This window comes from Egretta garzetta, unplaced genomic scaffold, assembly GCF_000687185.1.
Source record: "Egretta garzetta isolate BGI_Z169 unplaced genomic scaffold, ASM68718v1 scaffold516, whole genome shotgun sequence".
Lineage (NCBI taxonomy): Eukaryota > Metazoa > Chordata > Aves > Pelecaniformes > Ardeidae > Egretta > Egretta garzetta.
The window spans coordinates 191,074-216,727 of NW_009259983.1; the positions used below are offsets into that span (position 1 = coordinate 191,074).

General features: G+C 40.2%; 1 protein-coding gene across 1 annotated transcript in view; it reads right to left on the minus strand.

Moving 5' to 3' along the window:
• The window catches only part of GABRR3 (gamma-aminobutyric acid type A receptor subunit rho3), a 32,537-nt gene extending 9,729 nt beyond the window's left edge, over positions 1 to 22,808 (minus strand). The window contains exons 1-4 of the mRNA XM_009640473.1: positions 22,681 to 22,808; positions 14,370 to 14,482; positions 4,625 to 4,692; positions 2,852 to 3,075 (exon numbers count right to left, since the gene is read on the minus strand). Coding sequence (XP_009638768.1) covers positions 2,852 to 3,075; positions 4,625 to 4,692; positions 14,370 to 14,482; positions 22,681 to 22,808 — 533 coding nt within the window. The remainder of the gene's footprint in view (positions 1 to 2,851; positions 3,076 to 4,624; positions 4,693 to 14,369; positions 14,483 to 22,680) is intronic.
• Positions 22,809 to 25,654: the final 2,846 nt, after the last annotated feature.

A 25,654-nucleotide genomic window follows, 5' to 3' on the forward strand; every position in this document is an offset into this window, starting at 1 on the left:
CTGGTAACAGATGATAGGATGAGGGGGAATGGTTTGAAGCTGCGCCAGGGCAGGTTTAGGTTAGATATTAGGAAAAACTTCTTCACTGAAAGGGTTGTCAGGCTCTGGAATGGGCTGCCCAGGGAGGTGGTAGAGTCCCCATCCTTGGAGGTATTTAAAAGAAGGATAGATGAGGTGCTTAGGGATATGGTTTAGTGGTGGGATGGCAGGGTTAGGTTAACGGCTGGACTCGATGATCTTAAAGGTCTTTTCCAACCAAAGCGATTCTATGATTCTATGATTCTAAATGTGCCTCAACATTTTAACCAATAAAACACAAAAATGCTAGAGGCAGCAATTTAAATTTGCTAATATCACCAAATTTATCTTTCTTGTCACAGCTTGCATGTCAATTGATGGTTTAGTCTGATTTTTCAGTTTTTCCCAAACTGAATCCTACAGAGATGTAAGTGATAAGGGATATACTTGATATATAAGTGAGCTTTGAAAACTTGTGATCGGTAATCACACTGTAGCTGAATTTTTACGAGTGTAAGATTTTACTAGCTTGAAATGAGATTGTAAGAGTGGTACATCTTTAAAATCATGCATAAGACTTCCAACTATGGATGTTGTTTCTGTCTTTTAGCTATTGACTAAAGGATCAGGGGAGCAACAAGAAAATGTTGATCGAAAAAAAAAAACAAAGACTGTTTTAGCAACAAGTTTGGATTTTTGTTCTGCTTTGCTTCAATAAAATCCTGGATGCTAAGCACTGAAGAAAAACTGTGGAATATGCAGATTTCTTGCACATAAGTATTTGGAATATAATCTACTCACTGCATGTAAAACTGACAATAAAAAAGGGTGTTATAACGAGTATCTGATTCTTTAGGAACATACACATTAACACCGCTCAGGCTAGAAACACCTTAACCATTTTAAAACTGTCTTTTGCCAGCCTTTAGGTCACTCCTTTCCCTGCCTCTCAGTTTGATGAGAACGGATAGAGAAGGAAAGGAAGAGGACAGGGCACCTGCCCTTTCTGCTTATGTCCAGGAAGAAATCCACAGGTTTGGCAGGAACTTTGGGGCTTTGCTATTCACCGGCACAGGAAGGTGAGGCTGGCTGCAAGCTCACCTGTCATTCCCCAGTACACACCATCTGGTAATGCAGGGTTAGGGGAAGATAACTGAGCAGTGAGGACTGGGGCAAGGAAGAAAAGTAGGGCATCAGTTTGCAGACATTATGCAGGCCACAGGGCAAGGGCTCCCGTGACAGAGGGGATTCCGAGCAACGAGTATTGTTGCCATCATCAGCTCTTCCAGCTACAACATTTATGTCACTGGCTGCCTTCCTCCCCCTCCACTCTACTCCCTCCCAACACATCTCATTAATCTTTTCCTCTCCTATTTTGGCTGCTATCAGCTTTTTTCTCTTTTCTCTTCCCATTCTCTGGAACAGCACTGCATTCAATCCTACACTCCTGTCGTGTGCTAGCACTTTCTTTTCTGACAGTAACTCATCAGCGTAGCAAATTGATTCACATTGTGTCTGTCCCCCAGCTCTACTTCCTCCTTTTCCTTCCCTCCCATCCCACTTTTTCCTTTCTCACCATTTCTGTCCTTCCCATCACATACCCCCTTTGCTTTGTAACTTCTTGTGCACAATTTCTTGCTGTTAATCTGGATGACACTTTACTTCTCCAGGAAGCTGACATAACGCACCTACCCATCTTATGTCTCTTCGCCACTCTTCCTTCCCCCAGCTGAGTGTATGTTGTACCCCTGTACAACCCCCTGTAAGCCTTAGTGCAGTAGTGTAGTTCCTCTGACACACACACCCCTCCCCCCCCACCATGAAGCATGGAGGTGAATACAGCAATAAAATGCATGCTTCACCTTATTGTTTCTTACTGGTCAGTGGGATTCTTGAACATACACTATTTTAAAGTGGTGTACAGATGCCGTTGTGAGGGTTTCTGCATGTCTTTATGAGAAGGTAGATAAACTCATTACTTGTTGAAACAATTAATACATAGCCAAAATATCAAGTGCTTGCAGAAATCTTCAAACTACCCAGATTAGATGAAATATCACCTCTGTGCACAGGCCTAATTAGTAACAAACTGGAGATCTGTGATTTCTGTGGCAGATCAGCCTCAGGGCCTTTACCCTAGGGGGGAAATTCCTCCATTAAAAATATGTCTGCCACATCATCAAAATCTGCTTCATAAAGAAAAGCAATAACATGTGGATAGAAGGGAGACACATTTAATGATCTTGCCACTCCAGTTGTGGAATTGCTGTTTCACTTTCCAGTTCCTTGTAGTCACACAACAGACCTGTCTAATGTTGCTGGTATCAGTGCCAATAATCTGCTCGCCATGCCTATCTGGAGCCCCGATTAATATCAGTGGCATGTTTACAGGTATCCCAGGGAGAAAATAGATGATACAGACAGTTTTAAAAGACTCAGGGGGAAAAAAAAACCACATTTGTTCTTTGCTAATAATACTGGGCTTTACTGTTCCCAACAGTAAAACTACTGCAATATTGCTAAAACCACTGGCAATGAATTAACACTTGATAACCTACAGCACTATTTACAACAGATGAAAAAACTGCCATTATCCTGTGACAGGAAATAATATGTGAATGACAGAAAAATACGTTATCTCTATGTTATCAATCCTATATTTATTTTCCCACTGGTACACTGGTCACCAGTTCCCATTATCTGATGGCAGGGGATTAAGGCCAGCCCAGTATCAGAATCTTAACTTTAAGTATTTCCAGAAATTTCTCACCATACAGACTATTGGTCCACAATTGCAGTCATGTATTTTCTTATAAAAGAGTATTGTTCTTACCGTAGACTGAAGAGTACATTGCCATCAGGGTATACTCGGAGCATGACGTTTTCCACAGTTGTATCATGGATGAAAGATCTTTTGGAGTGTACAAAAAATACATCAGGTACCCAGATCTTTTTTATCAGTCTTCCATCAAAAGTCATGCTTTTGTTTTTGTTACTATGAAATGAAAGTCTCTCATCCTTCCAGTAATGTCTGAGATATAAAGTCATTGTGAAGTCCTTTGTTTGATTAAAAATAAAAGAAGACAGTGTTTGTTTTACTCACATTCAATAGAAAACGGTACAAAGTAATCAACTCACGCAAAAGATCAATTTCTTCTCTGGACATCATCTGGAAGATCCTCAATGAGAGGAATCAACCACCACTCAATGAGTTTAAATATAGATTAGAACTACATCTGAGATACTGGCTCTTTGCCTCATCACTGATATCTGAGTCTGCGGTTCATACTACATTATAACTTAGATAAAACTTTTACAGATTTCAGTGGTCTGCTGGATTGGGCCATCAGTGAAGGGATAAAGAAACTTTAAAACCAACCAAAGGCAAATTAGAAGGGTTTTCCTTTGGAAATCTTCACAAGATTTTCCTAGAATGGGCTGTGGTTCCTTTACAAAGGGATTAATTTGAACTCCTTGTGAGCATTCAGTCAATTTGTAAAATCCATCAGTCTGGACTTTTTGTACAAATATTGCACAGGTGTTTTAGATTAGTACGTTTACAAATGAAACGCATCATAAAAAAACAATATGATGAATTTCATAAGAGTAAGCAATTAAATTTTACAAGAATTACATTTTTTATTACAAAAGATGGTTACACATATCTTATCATCCTATTTAGAGAAATAACATGGCTGCAAATATACATGTGGAAAGAGATGGAGACAATGCTGCAAACCCATTCTGAGCTTCTGCACAACCTGACTGCTCTGTGCTCTCCTATATAACTTTTGCATTATTAGGCAGCCATCATTTATCTCAGTAGAACAATTACTTCTGATAATAATACTAGGAGGACACTTAGGTCTTCCCCTGTAATATGATTTTATGCCCCTGTAATACGATTTTATCATTTGGGTAGGTTTGCAAAGGAATGCCAGGTTTCATACTGACAGATCCCATTGCAAACTCAACGCCTATGAGTAGAGCTGCACTCACTGTGAGCAGTTATTGTAAATAAGATCTCTTTGCAAAGTTAACGTGCCCTGCTATTCTAGGACAGAGCAACTTGGCACTAATGTCTGGGTGACATTATCAGTGACAATTTTGGCTGAGGAATGAACAGCCTGCATTCCAGTGCTACAGGTCCCTGATTGCAGTGAGGGCGTCTCCTTCCTAGGACCATTCCTGGAACTGATTTTTCTATTTCCATTTGTTATGACCACAGCTCCACCCATGCCAGAAATGATGTGAATACTCAGATCTGCATAAGCAAAGGAAGCAAAGGACATGAAGCCTCATCATCTAATGTGCAGAGCACTAAGAGCTCATGGGGAAGCCCACAGGGCTTACTGAATAGTTGGCATTTTCAATCGGAGCACTGTTCGCTTTCATCTGTTCCTCTTGCCCAGGGAGAAATTCAACATATGCTCTTACATAACATTTACTAGTTTAAACGGGAGTAGCTTGCATGCTTCAAGGCAAGGCTGTGCTCTCTAAGGGTTTGCTTTCTTTAATTGTATTATTCTACATCATCTAGCTGGATGTTTCTGAGACCCTGAATTTTGGCTGAAATTCTTTATTCCAGTTCTACTAACCAACTTACCATGTCAACTTCAGATATGCTGTCAATGCTTTCTACCTGCACATCAATGCCCACAGGTATTGGCGACCCTTCAATGCAACAGAATGAAAGAGTGATGAGGAGCATAAATCCATCTTTTTAAAGGGAAGACTGTGTATTAGCAACATACAGAGAGTACCCCATCCCAGCATTTGCTATATTCTGTCCACCTCAGTATGCTGAATGAGAAAGTCCATGGCAATGAAGTAAAACCCAATGCTAAATAGTTGTAAAAATAAGTACGAAATCTTCACTGATCTTTTTGCAGCCAGACTAGTTGTTATTGGCATTGCGGTTCGGACAGTAGTGACAGAGCCTTGTGGTGCCAAAGCCAATGAACTGCTTGGAGTGCTATTTAGAACTGTCATAAGGAAAAGCTGAGTAAATGTATCAAATACATCAAAGACTGCAAAGCTGACTTACCAGTTCCAATGCTTATTCCCACACTTATAAACAAAATATTTATTACACCTCCTAATTATCTTTAGCTTAGTTTAATTACTTAACAATTTGGCATACTTAACAAGTTTGGCATAGATATTTGTGAAAAAGTATTGCTTGCTCACTACCTCATAAGGGAAAAGCTGTGCACATACCAAGCATGTTCTGTGATGGAGTGTTGTGTATTACTGAGTACATCATTTATTATCAAGTACAATACATACCAAACTGCACTAGGTGACTTTATTTTATATACTACTCCACTATTTCATGCCACTGAAAAAGGCTGTGAGTTTATAATACATTGGGATCTGAATGAACACATTTTAAAATCATATTTGCAATTTTACAATAAAGTGATTAAAAATCAATTACAAAATACAGCAAAATATAAAATTATTCCCAATCTCTTCAGTGTACAATATCTAGAATGAACGATCTAGTTCTATATAGGTTATGTACCTGCGCAATTTTCAGCAAGCAAGTCATTCCACTAAAGCAATTGACTAATGGCTATCTTACGGAAGCATAAAGGGAGGAGAAGAGAGATGTGTGCATTTATGTGTATGCACACACACACATGAAGAATATTCTGCATTTGGCATGAAAATTAATAGTAATTATTGTACATGGGATTCCAATTACATTTGTTAAAAACAGTCAGTTAAAATATTTTTAAAGTACACATTCAAAATAACCCGATACAAAACATGAGTACAAGGAAGTCTGAACAGCAGGAGAGAGCAACAGCTTTTTCAACTTGTCTTTCTCTTTTTCTTGCCTTTTCCTTTTATCAGTGTCAAGCCAAAGTAGTCCAGAAATAGCACTCTCCTGATAACCAGCTACAATACTGTATCTCTTTTTGGAATTATCCTTAAAATAGCAGCCCTCGAGGATTACACAGCTGCCTCCAGTTCTTACCAGTAGAGATCTTGAACTATTTTTGAGGTATTTTAAAATCTGGCTCTGTAATCTCTTGATTTGACTTGTATTTTTTAATGGAGGGTTTGACCCTGCACAGAACAGATGAAGATGCATTGTGCATGGGAAAGCAAGGTAAAATGTGTTCAGAGTTAGCAGGGCAGACAGGAGCATGTTTCAGCACTGACAAAAGCTGTGCTGTCTCACTCAGAAATCACGTCTCCCTCTGAGAGCAATACATGGCTCAGTCTGTTGGCTAAAGCTTAAAACAAAATTCAGGACTCCAGACAGCAAGGTTCAGTCAATTAGTTTGTTAGTAAAACACTAGACAGCACTTGGGAAAATGCTGCTTCTTTTGGAGAATAGAGACAGCAGGAGACATCTGCCCTAGGGGTTGACGCACAAGAGTATCGATGCATATATCTAGCCAGGCTTCTTCACGCTAACCAGTACTAATGTTTATGCCTCTTCTAAACAGTTCGGACTACTCGTCTTAGTTTTGACCACACCACACAAATAGTTTACTTATGCTAAATACCAACTTGTACCAAGTACTGATACAAAAATGCCTGCTTATAATCTGAGTGGAGTCATCTTCTCAGTATTCTACCAAAATCTAAACTACCTTGTAAACTACAGAAGGGTTTAGCCTAAGCAGAAGTCATTATGGGATTTATACATGATGTGAACACCGTTCACAAATGGCATTCACACATAATTTAAATACAAACACCGCAGAAAGATGAAGTGGTGTCTATCAAGCTCCTCCTCTGCATGATGAAACAGGACAAGCCTGCATTGCAGAGCTGACCCCCCAGCTAGCTGTACACAAGGCAGGGTGGCTCAGGGAGCAGCCTAGCTCTAGAAGCACAGCGCTCCAGCTTAGGAGCTGACAAATATGCCAACAGCATTGAAGATAGAAATCTGGCCTCAGCCCCTGGCTCCTTGTAAAGTTCATACAGTGTAAGACACATTCTAGATTGGGGTGAGGTCGCCTGTGACTTGGAAATGCCTGATGGCTATCAGGGTTGCTTAGAGTGACTGCAAATAGGCAGACAAACTGTGTATTATCTAATCTTACCCACCACGAATCTTCAACTTCTTGATATCCATGGGTGCGTCCAAACTCTTACCCTGGAACTATGGCAGAGGCGCATGGTAGGATATGCTGGAAGCGCTCATATCTCGGCATACATTTGATCTTAACTGCTATTACTAAAACTTTGGGCGATGATTTGCTTGACTAGCATGTTAAAAACAGTGGATTTAGTCCTATTTATGTAGAATTATGTGGGTAGAAGGGGAAGAGAGAGGAGCAGCTCTCTACATAAAACAACGGCTTTACCAGCTTTGGAGTCAAGGACAAATCTAAAGCAAATGAAGTTAAATGTCTAACATCAACCTTCTTCAAACAGGCAAGGAGCTACCCACAAATCATATCACAGAATAGGATGACTGGCTTTCTAAGCCATATATCATGTGCAGCAAGGAAAAGGTTTTTCTTAGTGACAGCTGCTCAAAATGTGATGATGGCAATCCTAATACTTTCTCGGGATTTGCAAAAATTACAGACAATTTCCTACCACAACAAGCACTATTCCAGAGTGGGCACAATTTCATTCAATAATTCACCTCATCTGGGCAGATATAAAGGAACTGATCACAGAACTAGAAATTAGGGGCAGCTTACGGTTACGTCGGTTACACGTACACAAACTGAAGTGCCAGGTATACATAAATACCCAGAGAGGCACTTGATTCTTTGAAAGGACAGCTTGCACTAAATTGGGAACTGTTATAAAACAAGTCAGTGGGGACACTGAATAACATAAAAGAGATCAAAAGCTATGACCAGGAGAAATACAGTGGATGGTTCTAAAGTGAATTAAACAAAAAGGGAACTGTTACAATTAAATTTGTCCCAGATTAGGTAGAAATGCTAGAACTGTGAAACAGACTCCTTAAAAAGAGATTCCTGTTCCCTATCTGGTGAAAGGCCAAAGATCGTACCCATGCTGCTGACTGAGAAAATACTGTTCAGCCTAGCATTCGCCACAATTATTAAACTACATCCTCTGACCCCAGCCCTGACCTGTTATTGACAGATCATAGCACCTGCAAATATTTTCTTCCTATTCTGACTCTACTTTGGCAACAAATGTAAGTAGATGACAAAGACACTAAATACTGCACGTATATGCAACCCCAGTCACTTCAGTGTGTTGTTCACTTTTCTAATCTGAAGCATTTATATATTTTTGTCACTAAGACCACCACCCCCATAAGATACATATTGGCCTTACTCTTTGTAGTTTTGAGATTTGTAGTTTTCTGGGAACATTTCTTTCTGTGATTAAAAACCAACTCCGCTAGAAACAGTGATAATTAACTATTGGGAACGGATTGCTGAGAACTGTAATTTCTTCATCACTTGGATTTTTTTTACCACAACTGGATGTTCTTAAAAAAATAGCATTTCAATAAGCATTGGAAAGGATCCTAAACAGCCAGAATAGTGAAGTGATTTGTCTACCTAGTGTCTATGTCTACACCACAGCTTTCTCCCTAGCATACTGAGAATTTCAATCGCTGGCTGACCACCAGGCAACAACATCAAATTCACTTTGAAAAAAAGTAACCGTAGCAAAGCTGTGTTTTTTATTTCCTGGTATGACCAAACTGGGGATGGCAGAGAGGATTTTGTTATTAAATTGAGCAGCTTCAGTTGCTTCTGGAGCGTTGCTACAAATCATTATTTTAGAGGGATTAGTGATTTTCACAATGGAGGCTCCACAGATTTTCAAGACAATTACTCCTCAGCAGAAAAAATAAAATTGTTTTCAGATGGGTTTATCTTCACACAAGCCATTTCCAGTCTTTTATTTTAAAGGTTTAAACAGAGCAAAAGAATTCCTTGATGAACATGGAATTTTTTTAATAGATAGTATGGCGGGCAAATTCTTTAATACCCTTTTCAGAAGAGATGTTACGTAAAAAGGATATCCTTTTAGCATTAGGATCAATTTCTACAGTAATAATGACTGGTTTAGTGAATTCTATAGTCAGACCTTTGAACACACAGCAGATTGCACCTGAAATTCCATAAGATAAATGTTGAATTCAGAAAAAATCAGCCACTGTATGCTGGAAAAAGGTAGGTCTACAGAAAGCTCTCAGTATGAGACAGAGACCAGGGAAAGGGAAGGTCTATAGGAATATTTTCTTCTAAAAAAGACTTTGGGGCCGTAGAGGAAGAAAACCTGAAAGAAATGTAAACAAGCCCCCGGGAAGTGAAGCTATGTGGATGTATTTACTTTCCTCTGGCAATGAGTGAAACAGGACAATTACTGGCAATGGTATTTTCTTCTTGTTACTGCTTTGTTTCTTTCTTATTTGTGTGAGAAATGAGGGCGGACTGGTATTAGCAGTAGCCAACTCTTGGAAGAATTAGCAATGTAAGAGAAAAAATCCAGGAGAAGGAGCATATTAGAGGTCTTGCAAATTACCAAAATATTTCCCTCCTGTTCTGGACCCCAGCTATTCCTTTCAGTAACACATGAGAAAAAGCCATTCCACTTTCATCAGAGTGAGTCTTCTCCACCACGGGGAGAAGATACTTCTGACCTTTTAGGGAGGGCAGTGGTGCAGAAGAGAAAACAACTTGGTAGCAAAGAGCTATTAGAATTGCAGCATTTTTTGAACATTTATTGGGCCCTATTTTCTTTCCTTCCCCTCCCCCCCCCCAACTTCAGTTGCATTTAAATGTTACTAATTTAACTTGAGGAGGGAGCAAGCCTAAGGGGAAGGGAGCTAATGCAATCCTCTGAAAATTTGGAATTAAGATGATACTTAATTGCAGATTGGGATGCAAACCGTATAGAAAGACTGTTACCTCTTGACCAGCTAAATGCTACTAAGTTCTTTTATATTATTTCTAGTACTAGCTAATGTTATTATCCTCTATATTGGCTGACAAAACGGAGATAACCAACTTTAAAACTTCATTAGTTAACACATTGTTACCATAGGAAGTGACAGGTCCTTAATACACAGTGTAAAAGAAAAATAAATTTATCATACCTCAGTATATACATACACAGTGAGAACTTGCATGTACACAGTGACAATGATCATGTGGTTCCATAATCTTTAGATTGCAAAATAGTTCAGAGAGTGCATGGAAGGGTTTTACTATCAGGGAGACCAAGGCACAGAGGAATAAAAGAATTACCTCCTCTGTATGCTAGTCTAAGATTTTTTTAATGGCAATGTTAATTTTTAGGAAGCAGAGATGGAACTCAGGAAACCAAGAGCTCATACCAATGACTTCTGCCAGTATTTTGAAATAAGATAGTTCAGAAAATAATAGGATATAGATAAATAGATGTATATAGAAAAGAAAGTAACTTTAAAGTATTTCTACATCTTCACTCTAACACCTCTCTCAACGTACATGGTTTTGTCTACTAAGGCAGCCTGCATTGTGGCCCTCGGATCTGAGCTGCTAGAAATCTCTGTTCATTGTCTGATATTGGCCTGTGCTCACCCTTTCTCACTGAGTTTAAAACACGGGGATGACCATTCCAAGAAGTGCTGGCAACATAATTTAATTTCTTACTTTTTCTCCAAAGCTAAGCTATTTTCTCACAGTTTATCAGTTTAGTGGGCTACTGAAAAATTAGTTGAAGTACTTTAGGCCATAGTAGTACAAAGATATATAAGTCATGAAAAGATTTGAGTCTACTGACAGTCTTTTGTTGCCTTTGGTAGGACCTATGCAGACAGACAGCCTTACCAGAACTGGCAATTATTACACCATTGCAGGACCCCTATCATACCCATCTGCTGGCCTTTATCAGTGCTGCTGGAAGCAGCAAGGACTAAACATAATTCCTACAATGTTCACTGATGCAGTTGATAAAGCTGTTTGAGCAAAGGCAACACCCATTTTCCTGGTCCAATGTCTAGTGGAATTACTCAAATCACTATGCTGGCGCACATCTATTTGCATCAGCAGGGGGCCCATCTATTGGAGACTTCCAAACAGAAGAGGAACATGACATTACATAGAAGGTAACAACAGAAAAAACCCAAACAAACAAACAAAAAACAAACAAACAAAAAACACCAACCAAAACCAAAACACTCCAGGAAAGGAAAAAAAAAACACCAGTCCCCTGCCTCCCCCAAACAACCCAAGAGCCTGGCTTAGAGAATAAGTGCGATGTAACAATGTAGGTTTAGCTTTTTAAAGAACATTCGGGTGTACTGAATTATTGGTTTGCTTCACTCAGCCTCACTGTATAATGAACTGCAGACAAAGTATCATTTCTATAGCAAAAAAATGTAGACACAGCTTGCTAGCAGTTTGCTGGGTTTGCTTCATCTTGACACAATATGCTTCTCACACTTTGATCTCTAATCTGTTAATAAATGGACAATGTCAGGACTAAATTTTTAAATCAACAGTCACAGAATCAGATTCTGATTGTGCAGCTGGAATGGCATTGCAATCAAACAGAAGAATGCCAAAATACACTCACATAAATGACAGCAAAGTTGTGTCCATTTGGCCAAAAAAAGGATCTCTTACGTCCACAGAGCAATGACACACTTTCACAAGAAAGCCACCCATCATGTAAGCAGAGCCACAATTATTTCCACACTGCAGCCTGTAGCATCAGTATCCAACAATTCTATATTCATTTCCCCCAGTATTTTTCTTGTGCATGTTTGCTCAGTTTACAAATCAAATTCAGCATGCGCCATCCCTGTTTTTCCTTTGTTATTTTATTATAAATACTAAAAACTCTGGATCCTGTAGTCTGCCTCATTTACTTTGCGTGTGTGAGGCTAAACGAAATCAAACAAGCCAGATTTAGATTTACGAGTTCCCTGAACTGAGACATCTCTGGCAGGTTCAAAACAGCATGAATTTTCCAGCTGCTTTTTCTCCCAAACTGATGCGGAGGATGATTGACCTTCTCATGGAAAGGGGCACGGTGGAACTAGATTAACAAAACCTGTCATTCCAACTCCCTTACATACCCATAAAATCACAATGGGCTATAGGAGAGGGCAAAATATCGTCTCTCTTCTAAAGGTAAAGAATAATTTTAAAATACTTGTTCTTCACCCAGCTGATTTGACCTGGTTCTTTTTTCTCCCATCAGCATTGTGAATTGATGCATTGTGCTGAGATGAATAAATCATGCACTGTGGCATGTGACAGATACAAGCCCTCCATGAATAGCAGTACTGAAATGCTTCATTAGATTTGATAAAAACAAACCCAAAATTTCATCTGCTTTAAATACATAAAGCCACAGTGTTGTAAGTCTTTATGCAATTCAGGGCCATGTTATGACTGCTGTGGCAATGACTGTAGCAATGGTGTTTCTAATTTCATCTGCTCCTCTAGTTAAGTTTCCTTCTGCTGCACACTTAATCATCAGTGTCTTTCAGAGACACCCATACTCTGTCTCTGCTGTCATACAATAATTCTGGGTCATACAATAATTCTGGTCCAGACTAACAGATTTCGTGTTTCACTTGGTGATTTTTGTCCTCTGATGAGGACACACTTGTGTGCTAAATCTCTGCTGCTGCCTTATTAGCCTGCCCCTTATGAAAAACAAAACATTCTTTGCTACTGTAACACCGCTGAAATCAATGGTAATATGGGAATAATGGAGTATAAATTTAGGATTGACATTCATTTCACCGAGACTTTTTTCACTGTGTGCTGTAAAAATGTTAATGGATCTCTGTTTTGGTGTTAGAGAGATTTGCATGTAAGTATTCCACATATTAAGAGAGTTCTGAAAATTTGGAAGTGTGTGAACTATTGGATGTGACCGAAAAAAGTGCCTCCCATGCCACTATGGCATGTGGATGGTAGAAAAGAAGCAAAGCTGATGCACTCTTCTGCTGAAGGCTATTTCCGAAAGACAGGAGTACAGCTGAAATCATACCCATGGCAATGTGATTATTGAGAGGCCTGTGCAATGAAGTCAGTGGAAAAAATACAGCTGGCTTCAATAGGAATTGAATGGGCTCTATGACTAGTCATCTGAAAATAAAAGGACAAGGGGAAAAGGCCTGGTACAGATTTTCTGGGTGTAAAAGAAATCCTCACTGCCCGTGGAAAATTACAACTGCCAGATCACAGGGTATATGCTGAAAGCTTCTTTTATGTACATCATAAGTATTGCTTTCTGGGATGATCCAGTGATAAAGTCTATCCCAAACTGTTGTTTGCTTTCATGTAAATGCCACTTCCTTTCTGAGATGACACTCTCAAAAATTTAAATTCCTTGTGTGGCAAAGCAGGTGATAACAAGTCCAGACTAACAGATACTACAGACACTAGACTAGACAGGCATTAGGCAAGACGTATCCTAACTTTTGCTGCCAAGAAACAGACACATCTCAACTATTATTCAAAATCAGGCAGGATTTTTGCTTTCTGAAAAGACAGGATTTCTAGAGTAACAGGACATCCTTTCACATTCTCCCAGCGCATCCAGAGAGGCTCTTCTTACCCCAGATCTCTCTCCTGGCGTGCTTGCCAGGACCCAGATCCCAGCAGCCAGTGTCAACAAGAATAGCTCCACAGACTTCAGCTAGCCTCTTAGATTTATATTTGTTTACACAGCTGATTATTGGTCCTCATATATTTTATTTTGTCTTCATAATCCAGAGCAGTTCAGTCTATTTTCATGAATCATGAACACGGAACTGGTGACGCAAAGGCTCAGACAAAGCTTATTAGTGGGGCAGCTTTCTCATTTTACCTTTATTGAAGGAGACTCAAAATTGAATCCAAACTGTGAACATCCCATTGAATACTCCCTTTATCCACATGCAATTTAGTTAAATGAAGAAATAATCATCATACTGCCCAAAACCACAGAAACAACATGGTAATAAAGTGAAGGCCTGTGGGTAGTTATTTAATTTTGTACAGAGCAAACAGATTTAGGAATTGATGGTTCATTTCAATCTCTCAAAACAAATTTGAAGACTAAGTAATTTGCTAATTGCTACTAGACTGTGCAGTTTATAGAGATACCTTAATCACTGTCCTCAAAGAATCCCATGCTAATAATATTTTTTAAAATTAGTTCTGAAAAGGAGACAATTTGGACAGTTTCTCCTATTGATGTGCTAACCAGAAAAAAGTCCCTTGCCTTCAAGTATTTCTGGATTTCTTCTTTCTTTATTTCCTGGAGCACAACGAAAGAGGTGAGCTGCAATTAAGTCTGTCATTCAATTTTAAGCGACACTGTTGGACAGAGTTTAAGTAAGCTTCCAGAGAGAGGATAAACTATTAACCAGCACAGCACATGCACATGCTGCTTACCTCCAAATCCAGGTCTCAGTGCAAAGTCATGGTCCTCTATACGAAGAAGCTGCTCAGATTTAAGTGGCCGTACTTTGGTGCTGTCAAGTTTCCTCATTTTAATTTCTCGTTTGCTATGTTTAAAAAAAAAAAAATGTAAGAAACTTTTTTTTTCTGCCTGACATTCAGAGTGCTAGTTAAATGAAGCAGGGCCCCAAGAATCCTGGACAGTTGAATCTGGTATGATAAGGGAAACAACTGTGCTAATAAAGTTGGAAAAAGATATATTGGAAAAGGTAGAGAAATCAGGTATAAGGGTGCCTATGTCCATTGGTGTTCACCAATTATATATAAAAAGTCCCAGGAAGAACACCTAGCTCTTCTTCCATTCCCCTCACCAATTGTATCTATCATTATAGAAGAGATTACAGCTGTTTGAAAAAATGTTATTATTCACATAACCACGTTCAACTCAGACTTGGAAATATCACCATGTATCCATGGTTTTAAACCACTTCATACATTATCCATATTACAGAGACAATTATACTTTTTATTATCAATCTTTTTTTTTTCCTAGGAGCTCAAATGAGTCAATAATTTTTCAGAAGGACTGAAAAACTGATGGTCCTGGATCCAGGGACTTGCTTTTTGAGCAACATTATTCAGATTTGGCCAAGTTACTTGTTAGCTCATCCCCTTATTTGCTTCTCAGATATGCAGCATTTCTTTGCATTGAGGGACCCAACTCTGCATTTTTCCTCATGCCACACATATCTCAGCCTCTGCATAGCACCAAGACAATACAGATGATCCTGTGCTATCAGCAGGGCACCATGAATTCTGTACTTCTTTCTGGTGACTGCTGCTAACTTTCTTCACAGAATGTAGTGCACAACATCCCAAACTCCACTGGGGAATTCACATGCCTAAGAATGGACTTGAGCTTTCCAGATGGAAATCTCATGTGCTGGGGCTGATTTAAAATGAACATTGGATGCCCATCACAATGAAGACTCCTTTTCCATTTTTCCCATAAACAGAAGCCATGGCACAGGCAGCAGAGGGGTCTGGTACATACCCATATTACAAAGATATTGGGTTAAAATACAGACAAGATCTACAGCCAGATCTGGCAGCTGGAGCTTTAGAAAGAATCCGCTACATTATTTGGTTCTGCTACAAGGAAAATGCTATGATGCCTCCTTCGGTTTCCACTCCATGTTGCATGTCCTGCTTCAATTAATAACAGAACTAGCCATAATTTAGCCAGAGAATTATGCCTCACTTTGGGCCCCCATTTCAGGAACAGCATGGAAGATTGTAAGAACCTGTGTAACTTAGTTTAGAGGAAGACGACAGAGGGCACACAGTCTTCAGAATGCAATGAGATTTTTTTACAGGGCCCTTTGCTCCATGTCCCCTCCCCAGTAGGATAAGTGGTGGCAACAAGGGAGATCTGTGGTACACACTAGGAAAACCTTTCTCATGGTGAGAATAGTGAAACGTGGGAACATATCGCTTGGGCAGGCTTTGAGACTCCTTTCACTCGGGCTATTTAAGAATAGGTTAGACATATATTTGTAGGAATGACTTAAATACAGCTGCTTTGCCACAGGCAAGGGACTCTCCCTAGACGTAATTTCTTTCATGCCTTCTGTGGTTCTCTGGGACTTTGCTGCCAGCAACTCTAATTATTACCTTAGACTGAAGGATAGAAATCTGTTCTGAAAATTTGCCCTGTAGTCAAACACTGCTTAAGACAAGGTATGGAATACTTTAGGATAAGGTATGTGCCTGTATTTACTTTTTTTTTTCCTCTCCTTTCCCCTCTTTTTTCTTAATAATGAAGCCCAAAAATTACTTTAAAAATGCTTTGTTACAGGAAAGCTGAGGTGGCTCCTGAGCTATTCAGAACCGTTGGGCTTGAACAAATTAATTTGCCTGACTATTATTGAATGTCTCTGGCAGCGTTGTCAGAACCAAATTATCAGGGCAATCAAAATTCCCATTAGGCATTTCAAACACAAACTTTAGTTTTCTAAGTATGAAAATTATGTGGAAGCTAAAATGAAACCCCATGCTTCAGAGAACTGAAATTACCGCAGAGCAAGCCTGTATCAGAGTTAGAAAGGGCAGTAGAACTGAACACCTGCGATGCTCTGCAATAGGTATACGAGTAAATTCTGTTGCTTGGGAACCAGTATAAGAGAAAACAACAAATTATGTTCAGAATGCCATGGCACAGCTAATACAGTTTGGAAGCATTAGGTTATTTGTCATTGGATGTGCCAAGGAAAACACCTGCTTGATGCTCTGGTGATTTCACTGGAGGAAGCAGGTTAAAACTATGATACATCTATTACAACTTCTTACTAGAAGCAAGTATGTGACTGAGGAGGACTTTCCCTAGTCACGAGAGGCAAAACACAGGCTACCAGAGTAGGATTTTTTTCTTAATGAGCCACTGAGAAGAGATGTTACGGGATTTTAATGTTCCTTCTGTTTTCCTGGATGAGGACAAAATAAACAGAAATGCTGCCTATATGAAAAGCATCTTTTGTGCCTACTTACTTGAACTTCAAGCTGATGTTCTATATACGAATGGTGGAGTAACTATATTTCTAGCTGCTATCAAAAGTGGTAGTTCACACTAGGCAAGATCTTGCAGGGGTCAGAATAGCACTTTGATTACAAAGGTCCTGCATATTTAATTTGATACCTGCCTTTGGCAGAATGTATTTTTTATCGTAAAGGAAAATAGGCTTACACGCAGAGATATATACTCATGGTACCTGGAATTAATTTAATGGACGCTGGTAACATTGCATGTGTAAAGGTACCAAAACTTGGAAAAAATGCCATGAAATTTTCCAAAATAATTAAAAAAGAATACACTTCTGCTTCACATTTTTTCTCCTCCTTGACTGCTTCCCCCAACCAAGGCTAAGAAGTGTTCTCTAGCAGATATTCCTTTAACTTCACCACCTGGACTCCAAATGTTACTCCTTGGCTAAGAGTTACAGTATTAAACTGTCCTCACCACAGCATTAAAGCTATTTAACTGATGACTCAAAGGGAATCGCGTGTATGTATTTGTTTACTCCCAGGAAATCCTAGGACCTTATCTAACTATTGATCAGCACCACAGCACTGTGAAATCATCAGCAGATGTTTTCTTGCGTGCTCCTTCCCATGGCACCAATTCCGTTAAAAAGCCGAAGAGACATATCTAACTAGCCTAGATCTCAGAAAAGCTTCCCAAGGTCAGTCAGGATATTCTGTTCATTCTCACAGAAGCACAGCAAAGACATAGATTGTATTTTGGTGGCCTGGCACCCTGGTCTTTTACCAGGCAGCTTTGGCCAGCTCACCGTAATCTAGGAGGCTAAATGCCGTCACTGATTCTGCACATTAATTGTATGGCATGTGTCAGGCTGTGGTGTTTGAGAGGAAAAGTTCACACACACCTAAGGAAAGGAGATCTCTCTTTACCTGCCTGAGGCAGTAGTAATAAAGAGAGCTTTGACAGATAGCTCAGTATTGCTATAGATCCGGGCAATGATAAATATGAGTTTGTCCATCTCAAGAAACTACTACTTCCAGTTATAATACCTGTGATTTACACAGCTGTATTCTGGGCAACAGTTTACATTATGCAATTGAAATGGTAATCTATAATTAAATTCCAACAGAGGTCATAAAAAGCACTTGAAGTGTTTCAGATCACATAGGGAAGACACCTCTGCTGGTACTTATATAGGAAGTTAATGGAAGCACTAGCTCTTTGGATGAAAGAAGTGAGACACACTCTTTGGACACTTCACTACTCTTATATGGACTCATGGCTTGATGCCTTGGTATCTGACAGAGCTCTCAAAGAGCAGTTAGTCACTGCCTACAAAACCAAAGCGACTAATTCAGGATTTTTTAACAATGGACAAATATGTGGCAGACTTTTAAGACAAATTTAGCTGCTCCTACCTAACCTTGAATACCTAATATTGAGAGAAAGATCACAGGGCTGCTCAAGGGTAGTTGGAACATTTTTCATTAAAGCATTTAACCACATAATAGCATAACCAGTGGCATTCATGGGAGTGGTGTGGTTAGTATCCCATCTGGTTGTCTTTAACTTATGAGGCTATCAAAAGTTTACACTGGTTCAAGAAGAAATTGGTCAAGTTTGTGGAAAAAAAAGTCCAGTGAAGATCACTAAATCTGCATAAATTACACCCAACGCAGGAAGTCTCTGAGGGAAATCTGGTGAATGGATATGGTGGGGGAGTATTAGGGAGAAATATCTTCTAAGTTTGCCCTGTCCTTATTCTTCTGAACTTGTGCTTACAGCCTTTGTTGGAAACAGGTCACTATAGTACATGGACCTTTGGTAAGATCCTGCGTGGCTGTTTTTCTGTTCTACTGCCCTGTGTAACTAATGATAAGGGGATTCCTTGGCAGGAAACTGGAGGAAGGCTGGAGCACCTCTGGCTGTTCAGGAAGATACAAACACATTCCAGCACCATCCTCATCACAATAGATTTTGAAAAATCTGAAACTCATGTCTCAGGAAGGACAGTTAGGTTTTGTTTTCAGTTACACTAATTTAGCATCCAAGATACCACACTTCCTTTATTGCTGCAGAATAGGGGTAGTGGGGGAAAAAAATTCTCACTACATTCAAAATGAAACTAGGTAAGTTTATGAAAAGAATACTGTGAAGGACTGTTTTATGAAAAGAGTACCATGAAGGGCCCTAGGTTTAATGGCCATAAACTTCTTTCCAGTGCTATGTCCCTGAGATACTCTAGCTACTACCAAATGAAAGGTACACAAAAAGTAGAAGTTACAGAAATCTTACTCCCAGGAGAGTCTGTGGAGTTAAAGAGCAGTGTGATCTCTAAAACTTTTGACATATTTATCAAATTTTGAAACACAGATAAATGTAAGCATTAAAATTGCACAGTTCTTTCTCTCATAAAAATGTGTTTACGAGTGTTCAGTAACATCAGCAACACGTACTGTCAAAAAGCCTAATATTTTGACAGGTCAAATGTTTTGTTCCTTGCTGTAGGAAATGGACCATGAGAATAATCTCTTTCTCATGTACTTTTGGTTAATGCTTTAAAATCTTCTTTACAAGAGAATGCAGACAAATAGCTTTGGAGGGAGAATTGGGTTACTCTATTAAAACAGTGGAACTTGTAGGTTAAGTAACATTTTCACATGGGATTCTTTTTAAAAGGCCACCCATTTAACCAAGGCCATCTGTCAGCTGTGTCCCTAATAACCCTGGTGCTGGCTGAAAGGTTTTTCCCCAGAAGGAAAAAGAGGCTGGTGGAAAGTCAGACCCTGTTGCAATGTACTGGAGGAAAATGTTGCCTTTAGAAACAAAACCAGAGAATCAAACAAAGAGAAATTGAACATATTTGGATCCTTTCCGCAGAAAATCTGATTTGCAGCTGCTAAGCTTTGGGGATCTTCATGGCTCAGATTCTGCAGTCTTCTGCCCAGTTCCAAATCACTAGGGCCTAGGAAGACAGGGAAGGCCAAAGCATTGCCTTGTGTAAAGAAAACTGCTACACCAGTCAGCATCAGCTGAGAACATGGTCCTGCGTGTCTCACAGGATCGTTGTGTGGATCCATTTGTAGGCAGTAGTAAAGATCTGTGAAGATGGAGAGGACTCTATGCTAGTATTGTTACTGCTCTCCCATGGCAAGAGGTCAGCAAAGGATGTCCAGCAGGATGCCACAAAACATGCTGTCTCCTACCACCAGTCTTTTCCCCTGCTTTGTGAATTTTTAATCATAGAATCATAGAATGGTTTGGGTTGGAAGGGACCTTAAAGATCTTCTAGTTCCAGCCCCCCTGCTGTGGGCAAGGACACCTTCCACTAGACCAGCTTGCTCAAAGCCCCATCCAACCTGGCCTTGAACAATTCCAAGGATGGGGCACCCACAGCTTCTCTGGGCAGCCTGTGCCAGTGCCTCACCACCCGCGTAGTGAGGAATATGAGGTTGAAATACTGGTTAAAAGTGTGCATGGGAACTAAAGGGTTGTAGGCGGTTGTACCCCAGCCTCTCCCCATAGGAGAGGTGCTCCAGCCCTCTGATCATCTTCATGGCCCTCCTCTGGACCCACTCCAACAGGTTCATGTCTTTCTTGTGCTGGAGACCCCAGAGCTGGACACAGTACTGCAGGTGGGGTCTCACCAGAGCGGAGTAGAGGAGCAGAATCACCTCCCTCGACCTGCTGGCCACGCTGCTTTTGATGCAGCCCAGGATATGGTTGGCTTTCTGGGCTGCAAGCACACATTGCTGGGTTATGTTGAGCTTTTAATCAACCAACACCCCCAAGTCCTTCTCCTGACGGCTGTTCTCAATCCATTGTCCACCCAGGTTGTATTTGTGCTTGGGATTGCCCCGACACAAGTGTAGGACCTTGCACTTAGCCTTGTTGAACCTCATGAGGTTTGCACAGGCCCACCCCTCAAGCCTGTCAAGGTCCCTCTGGATGGCGTTCCCCCTGCTCCAGCATGTCAACCACACCACACAGCTTGGTGTCATCAGCAAACTTGCTGAGGGTGCATTCAATCCCACTGTCCATGTCACCGACAAAGCACCAGTCCCAATACCGATGCCTGAGGAACACCACTCATCGCTGGTCTCCACTTGGACACAGACTCATTGACTGCAACTCTTTGAGTGCATCCATCCAGCCAGTTCCTTATCCACTGAGCGGTCCATCCATCAAATCCATGTCTCTCCAATTTAGAGACAAGGATGACATGTGGGACAGTGTCAAATGCTTTGCACAAGTCCAAGTAGACAGAGCAGTGATAAAGCAACTCCTCTCAGCTACTGCAGAACAGGATAAATGCAAAAAACAGTAGCATGTTTTTCCCTTTTACCACTGACAGAAGTGTATCAGCTGAGCTTAAAATAGACCTTCCTTACCACTACAGCAAAAAGAAGATATTTTATTCTGTTTCCATTTGAGTCACCAGATTAGACCTTATTTTAATATCAGGGCTAGTTCTAGCTTATTTTGTTTTATTATTACAACTAATTGTGCACTAGCACTCATTCCAAAACTGTCAGCGAGTTTGAAACAGTCTGCTGAATAGCCATTCTTTTCATGAGCTTTTGGCTTAGATCAAACTTGAACCTATGACCTTGAGTTGAAATCCAGAAGTACTGAGCAATATCACACCTCCAGGCACCTCCATTGTGTCACTGGGATATGTTCTGTTGCCCTGCGTTGCTTAAACGTGATTTTATCAAGACTTGTAGGGATTCAAAGATATGTCACTGCTGGATTATCACATAAGAAGTGATACAGAAGATAAACAGCAGTATACCTGCTACAAAGCATGTGATTTTAAAAACAGCTTAAACACATCAGAGGAGTCTAATTATGTTACTTTTCCTCAATATGTGATATCATATGAATAAACTGTGAGCTCCCCTGCCCATTTTAATAGGGGGTCAAGTACACAGAAAGATGTAACAGTTGTATCCCTTCTTCTTCCTTAAGTAGAGCTACTTACTACAATTTCTCCTACCTCCCAACAAAGAGAGATTTTGCTTGGATTATCACTGGCAGTCACTGTCTGTTTACATACTGTTAGATTAATCTGGAAACACATTCAGAGGCCTCACATGGCAGATGTGAAATTGCATTTGTGGGAAAAAGCACTAACACTTTGCACAGAAACTTAGACAGAAAAACCTTCGTATCGTTATTCATTTTAAACCAGCTACTTGATTGGAAAGACTAGGAACAGACACAATCTTCAATATCTAAAAGCATAAGTATATTCCAAAAAGGGTATACATTGTGTCGTCACTGCAAATAAGGTACAGTTCACTTCATTTAGTGCCATTAAAATGTCTCTATATGAATAGCGTAGCTACTCCGCTGCTTAGGTAATGGAAATAATTTTGTAACATTGGCATAGAATTTTGGAAGGCGTTTCTGCTTCTTGTAATGGGAGTGAGAGGGTAAGAATACTTGCTACATCACAGTAGTGGTCTGGTATCACAATAGTAGCCTGGTATTACACAAGTTAAAAGAGCTGTGTGAGGCTGTGAGTGTGTGCACACCTGTGCGTATACAAAGCATTCACAAAATCACAATATCAAATGTCTGATTATGAAAAATTAATTAATAGTTCACTACTTCTGTTTGGGGAACACCCTATCAATACTATGCATACCATAAATTCAGAAACGGCCAAAACAGGACAGTGAACAAAAAGGGTGCATTGAAAGGTTGCTGACAGCATAAAGTTTATCAGATGAACACAGACAGAGAGAGTATATTGCTTACCTGTTATGCTTTCTTAAGAATGAGAACTGTTGCCGATGATGAAGATGGTGATGCTGACTTTGAGAACTGTGTAGCACTGCTGTCGGCCACAGGCAGGTGAGGAACAGAAGTTTCATGGCCAGGACCATCTCTTCCAAAAAAGAAATGCACCTGATCAGCGAATCCACCTTGCTGACTTTTTATTTTTAGTGTTTAGTAACAGCATAGCATATAAAAGATGCACGTGAAGCAAGGCATCACTGAAGACAGAAGATAGGGACATCCCAGTTCTGATGTCCTCGCTGAGATCCCCTCATATTTTGGCAAATCATAAAACTTCCTTCAGCTCTACATCCCTGCGGCATCTGCTGTCAAACCAGAAGCACCTTGGTTTTAGAAATGTAGTAGATACAGCAATTTGTTTGGCCAGGCTGCAGTCTGATCCATTGCTTCCACTCTTTCAGCACAGGCGCGCATTTGAATTCTCCATCACCCTCTCAGTAACCTCTTCGACATAGCCTGTGCAGGCAAAGTGATGTCAAACATTTAATCCCCCTTAAATCCCACACAAAACCATACAAAAATCTGCTTTAATGACAAAGGTCTCTAAATTAATCTTGCTTTCTATATATGTGTGTATCTGCTCAAAATAATTTTCTGTACAGATCAAGCTCTTTCATTAACCAGCTACATTGTATTGTCTTCCCAACCATTAACATCATTGCTGTTTCTGTGATCTGCAGTCGCGAGCATTTTGTCTGTAGATACAGAACTACTTTTGGACTGCACAATACCACGGAACAAGTCCAAACTAAAAGTGAAGTCTTGTTTCAATATTCCCCAATAACATTTGGAAATACCAACAATCTTTTTTTTTTTTTTCCTTTTTCTAAGCTCTGCAGCTATTTAATTTACCCTAATTTTAGAAGGCATGTGCATGTCTAAGATCCAGTACCCTTCCACCACCCCTAATTTTATCTTTATTTCATTTAGCCTGCCCTGCCTGCTCAACAGCAGACTGAATTGCAAAACAATTTATTAACAAAATGTTGCTTAAGCAAAAACTTGAGCATGCCTGCTTCTCCTATGAAAGGTGATAACATTTCTTGTGGGCTTAAAACTGGGCAACACTGGACACACCTTCTTAGCTGACACAGTCAAATTTATCCTCTTCAAGCCATCAGCAAGTTCAGTAATTATCAAAATCAATAGGACATGTTTATTTTTCTTTATCGAGAAAATCAGAGATATGACAGTAATTCTGTGATGTGGACATCTGCCTCCTCAGAAATTCCCTGAGATTCTCAACTAACTTCATTTGGGCTAAGAAATAATTCTCAGATGCAAATGATTTCCAGGAGGAAGTTACCAAATGACAGCTAATTCCCACCGCTTTTTCCATTTAGATTTGAACAGCTATCTGCCTGTGACAAAAAAAAAAATAATTACAAAATCTCTTCCCAACCATGCATAAAACTTTAACAGTGTTAGATTGAATTTATTGACCTAGATCAAAGGCTTTCAACCCTATTACCCATCTCATTCTACACTCTTCATAGTTTAATCCTTCCCTGTTCAGCAAATTTACGGAAGATCATTTGTGACCTGACCCAGGGATAGTCAGATAGTGCTTCCAGCAGGCCTGGTGTATTCCCAGGGTGGAGTTTCTGGAGAAGGTAAACACAAGGTGTAGTTAATAAGATCTTTAACAGCTTCCATCAATTTGCGCTATCGCTTGCGTGGAAAAGGGTAAATAAGTAACTCCAATGAGAATTTATTCCAGGTGGAGATAATACTTGTTCCTGAGCCAGTTTGGTTGTCTAGTCTCATCCAGCCTATGTATATCAAAGTAGCAGCACACCTGATTAAATTACATATAAGGAAAGATCCAAAAGCCTTTGGATCCTCCTTTTTCCCTGCCCGAGCACAGGCCCAACAGTAGCAGCAACAGTAGCAAATCAAATCAAAAGCTAACTGCACCGCAGGGTGTGGTAAATGTGTTACCACATTTCTGCATGCTCAGCTATCTGCACATTCATCAGTGTCAACTCCTTTCCAACCATTTTCCCCAACTACAAAGGAACAACAACATGTATATACTGTCTTCTCTGCTAATAGCAGTCATCCACATTGTTTCCAGAGACACTTGGGAAAGCCAGGTTTCAGACGTTAGCATCGTCCTTAGCTGAAACTGCTAGCTGTTACCCTCACTAAGCAGGAGACACGGAATGGGGAAGGAGAGGATGTTCCAGGTGCTGAGGTTATCCGCCAAGAGCTCTGAGGGGGACCTGAGGTTAGCTCATGTCATGCTAATGCATAAATGCGTTCACTTTGTGTGCTGACCTCAAGGAAGTCAAAGGAGTCCATAAAAAATAAATAAGTAAAAAATGCTCTGTGTATTTGTTTCCCAGCTGGGAAAGGGAGTGCTTAGAATCCCCGCTCCAGGGAAATGGCAAAGACAAACAAGTTGACTTTGCAGAATGACTGGCGTGCCCCAGGCCACACTGCATATGGATGTCCCTCCATCCATACAGCCAAGAGGGGAATCTCTAACAGAGAAAGAGACAATTAGATGTTGTTTTCATTCAGCTATCAGCACCCCACTGCTTTATTATTCCTGGCTGTAGTAGGAACTTTACCACTAAGCTGTGGTGCTGAAAAGACTGCTCCATGGAGGATTCCCAAAACATGCTCAATGTTCCTTTGACTGCCCCCGCTAAAGTCAGCTGTAGTCAAAAGTAAGAACTGGATGCACTGACATATTCCACCACCTTCACACCGTTGATGTTATAACACTAAATATGACCTTGCGGGGTCTTGCCTAAGCACACTGAAAATCTAAGCACTACCTCTCTGTCCTTTGGCTATGGCATATTTCCAGAAATTAATTGTCTAGCCCACACATGCGAAGTCTTCAGGAGGGACTCCTGCAGAGTGAAATGGTGAACGCTTCCACTAAAGTGGTGTGTAATATCAGTGAGGGCAACTAGATGTC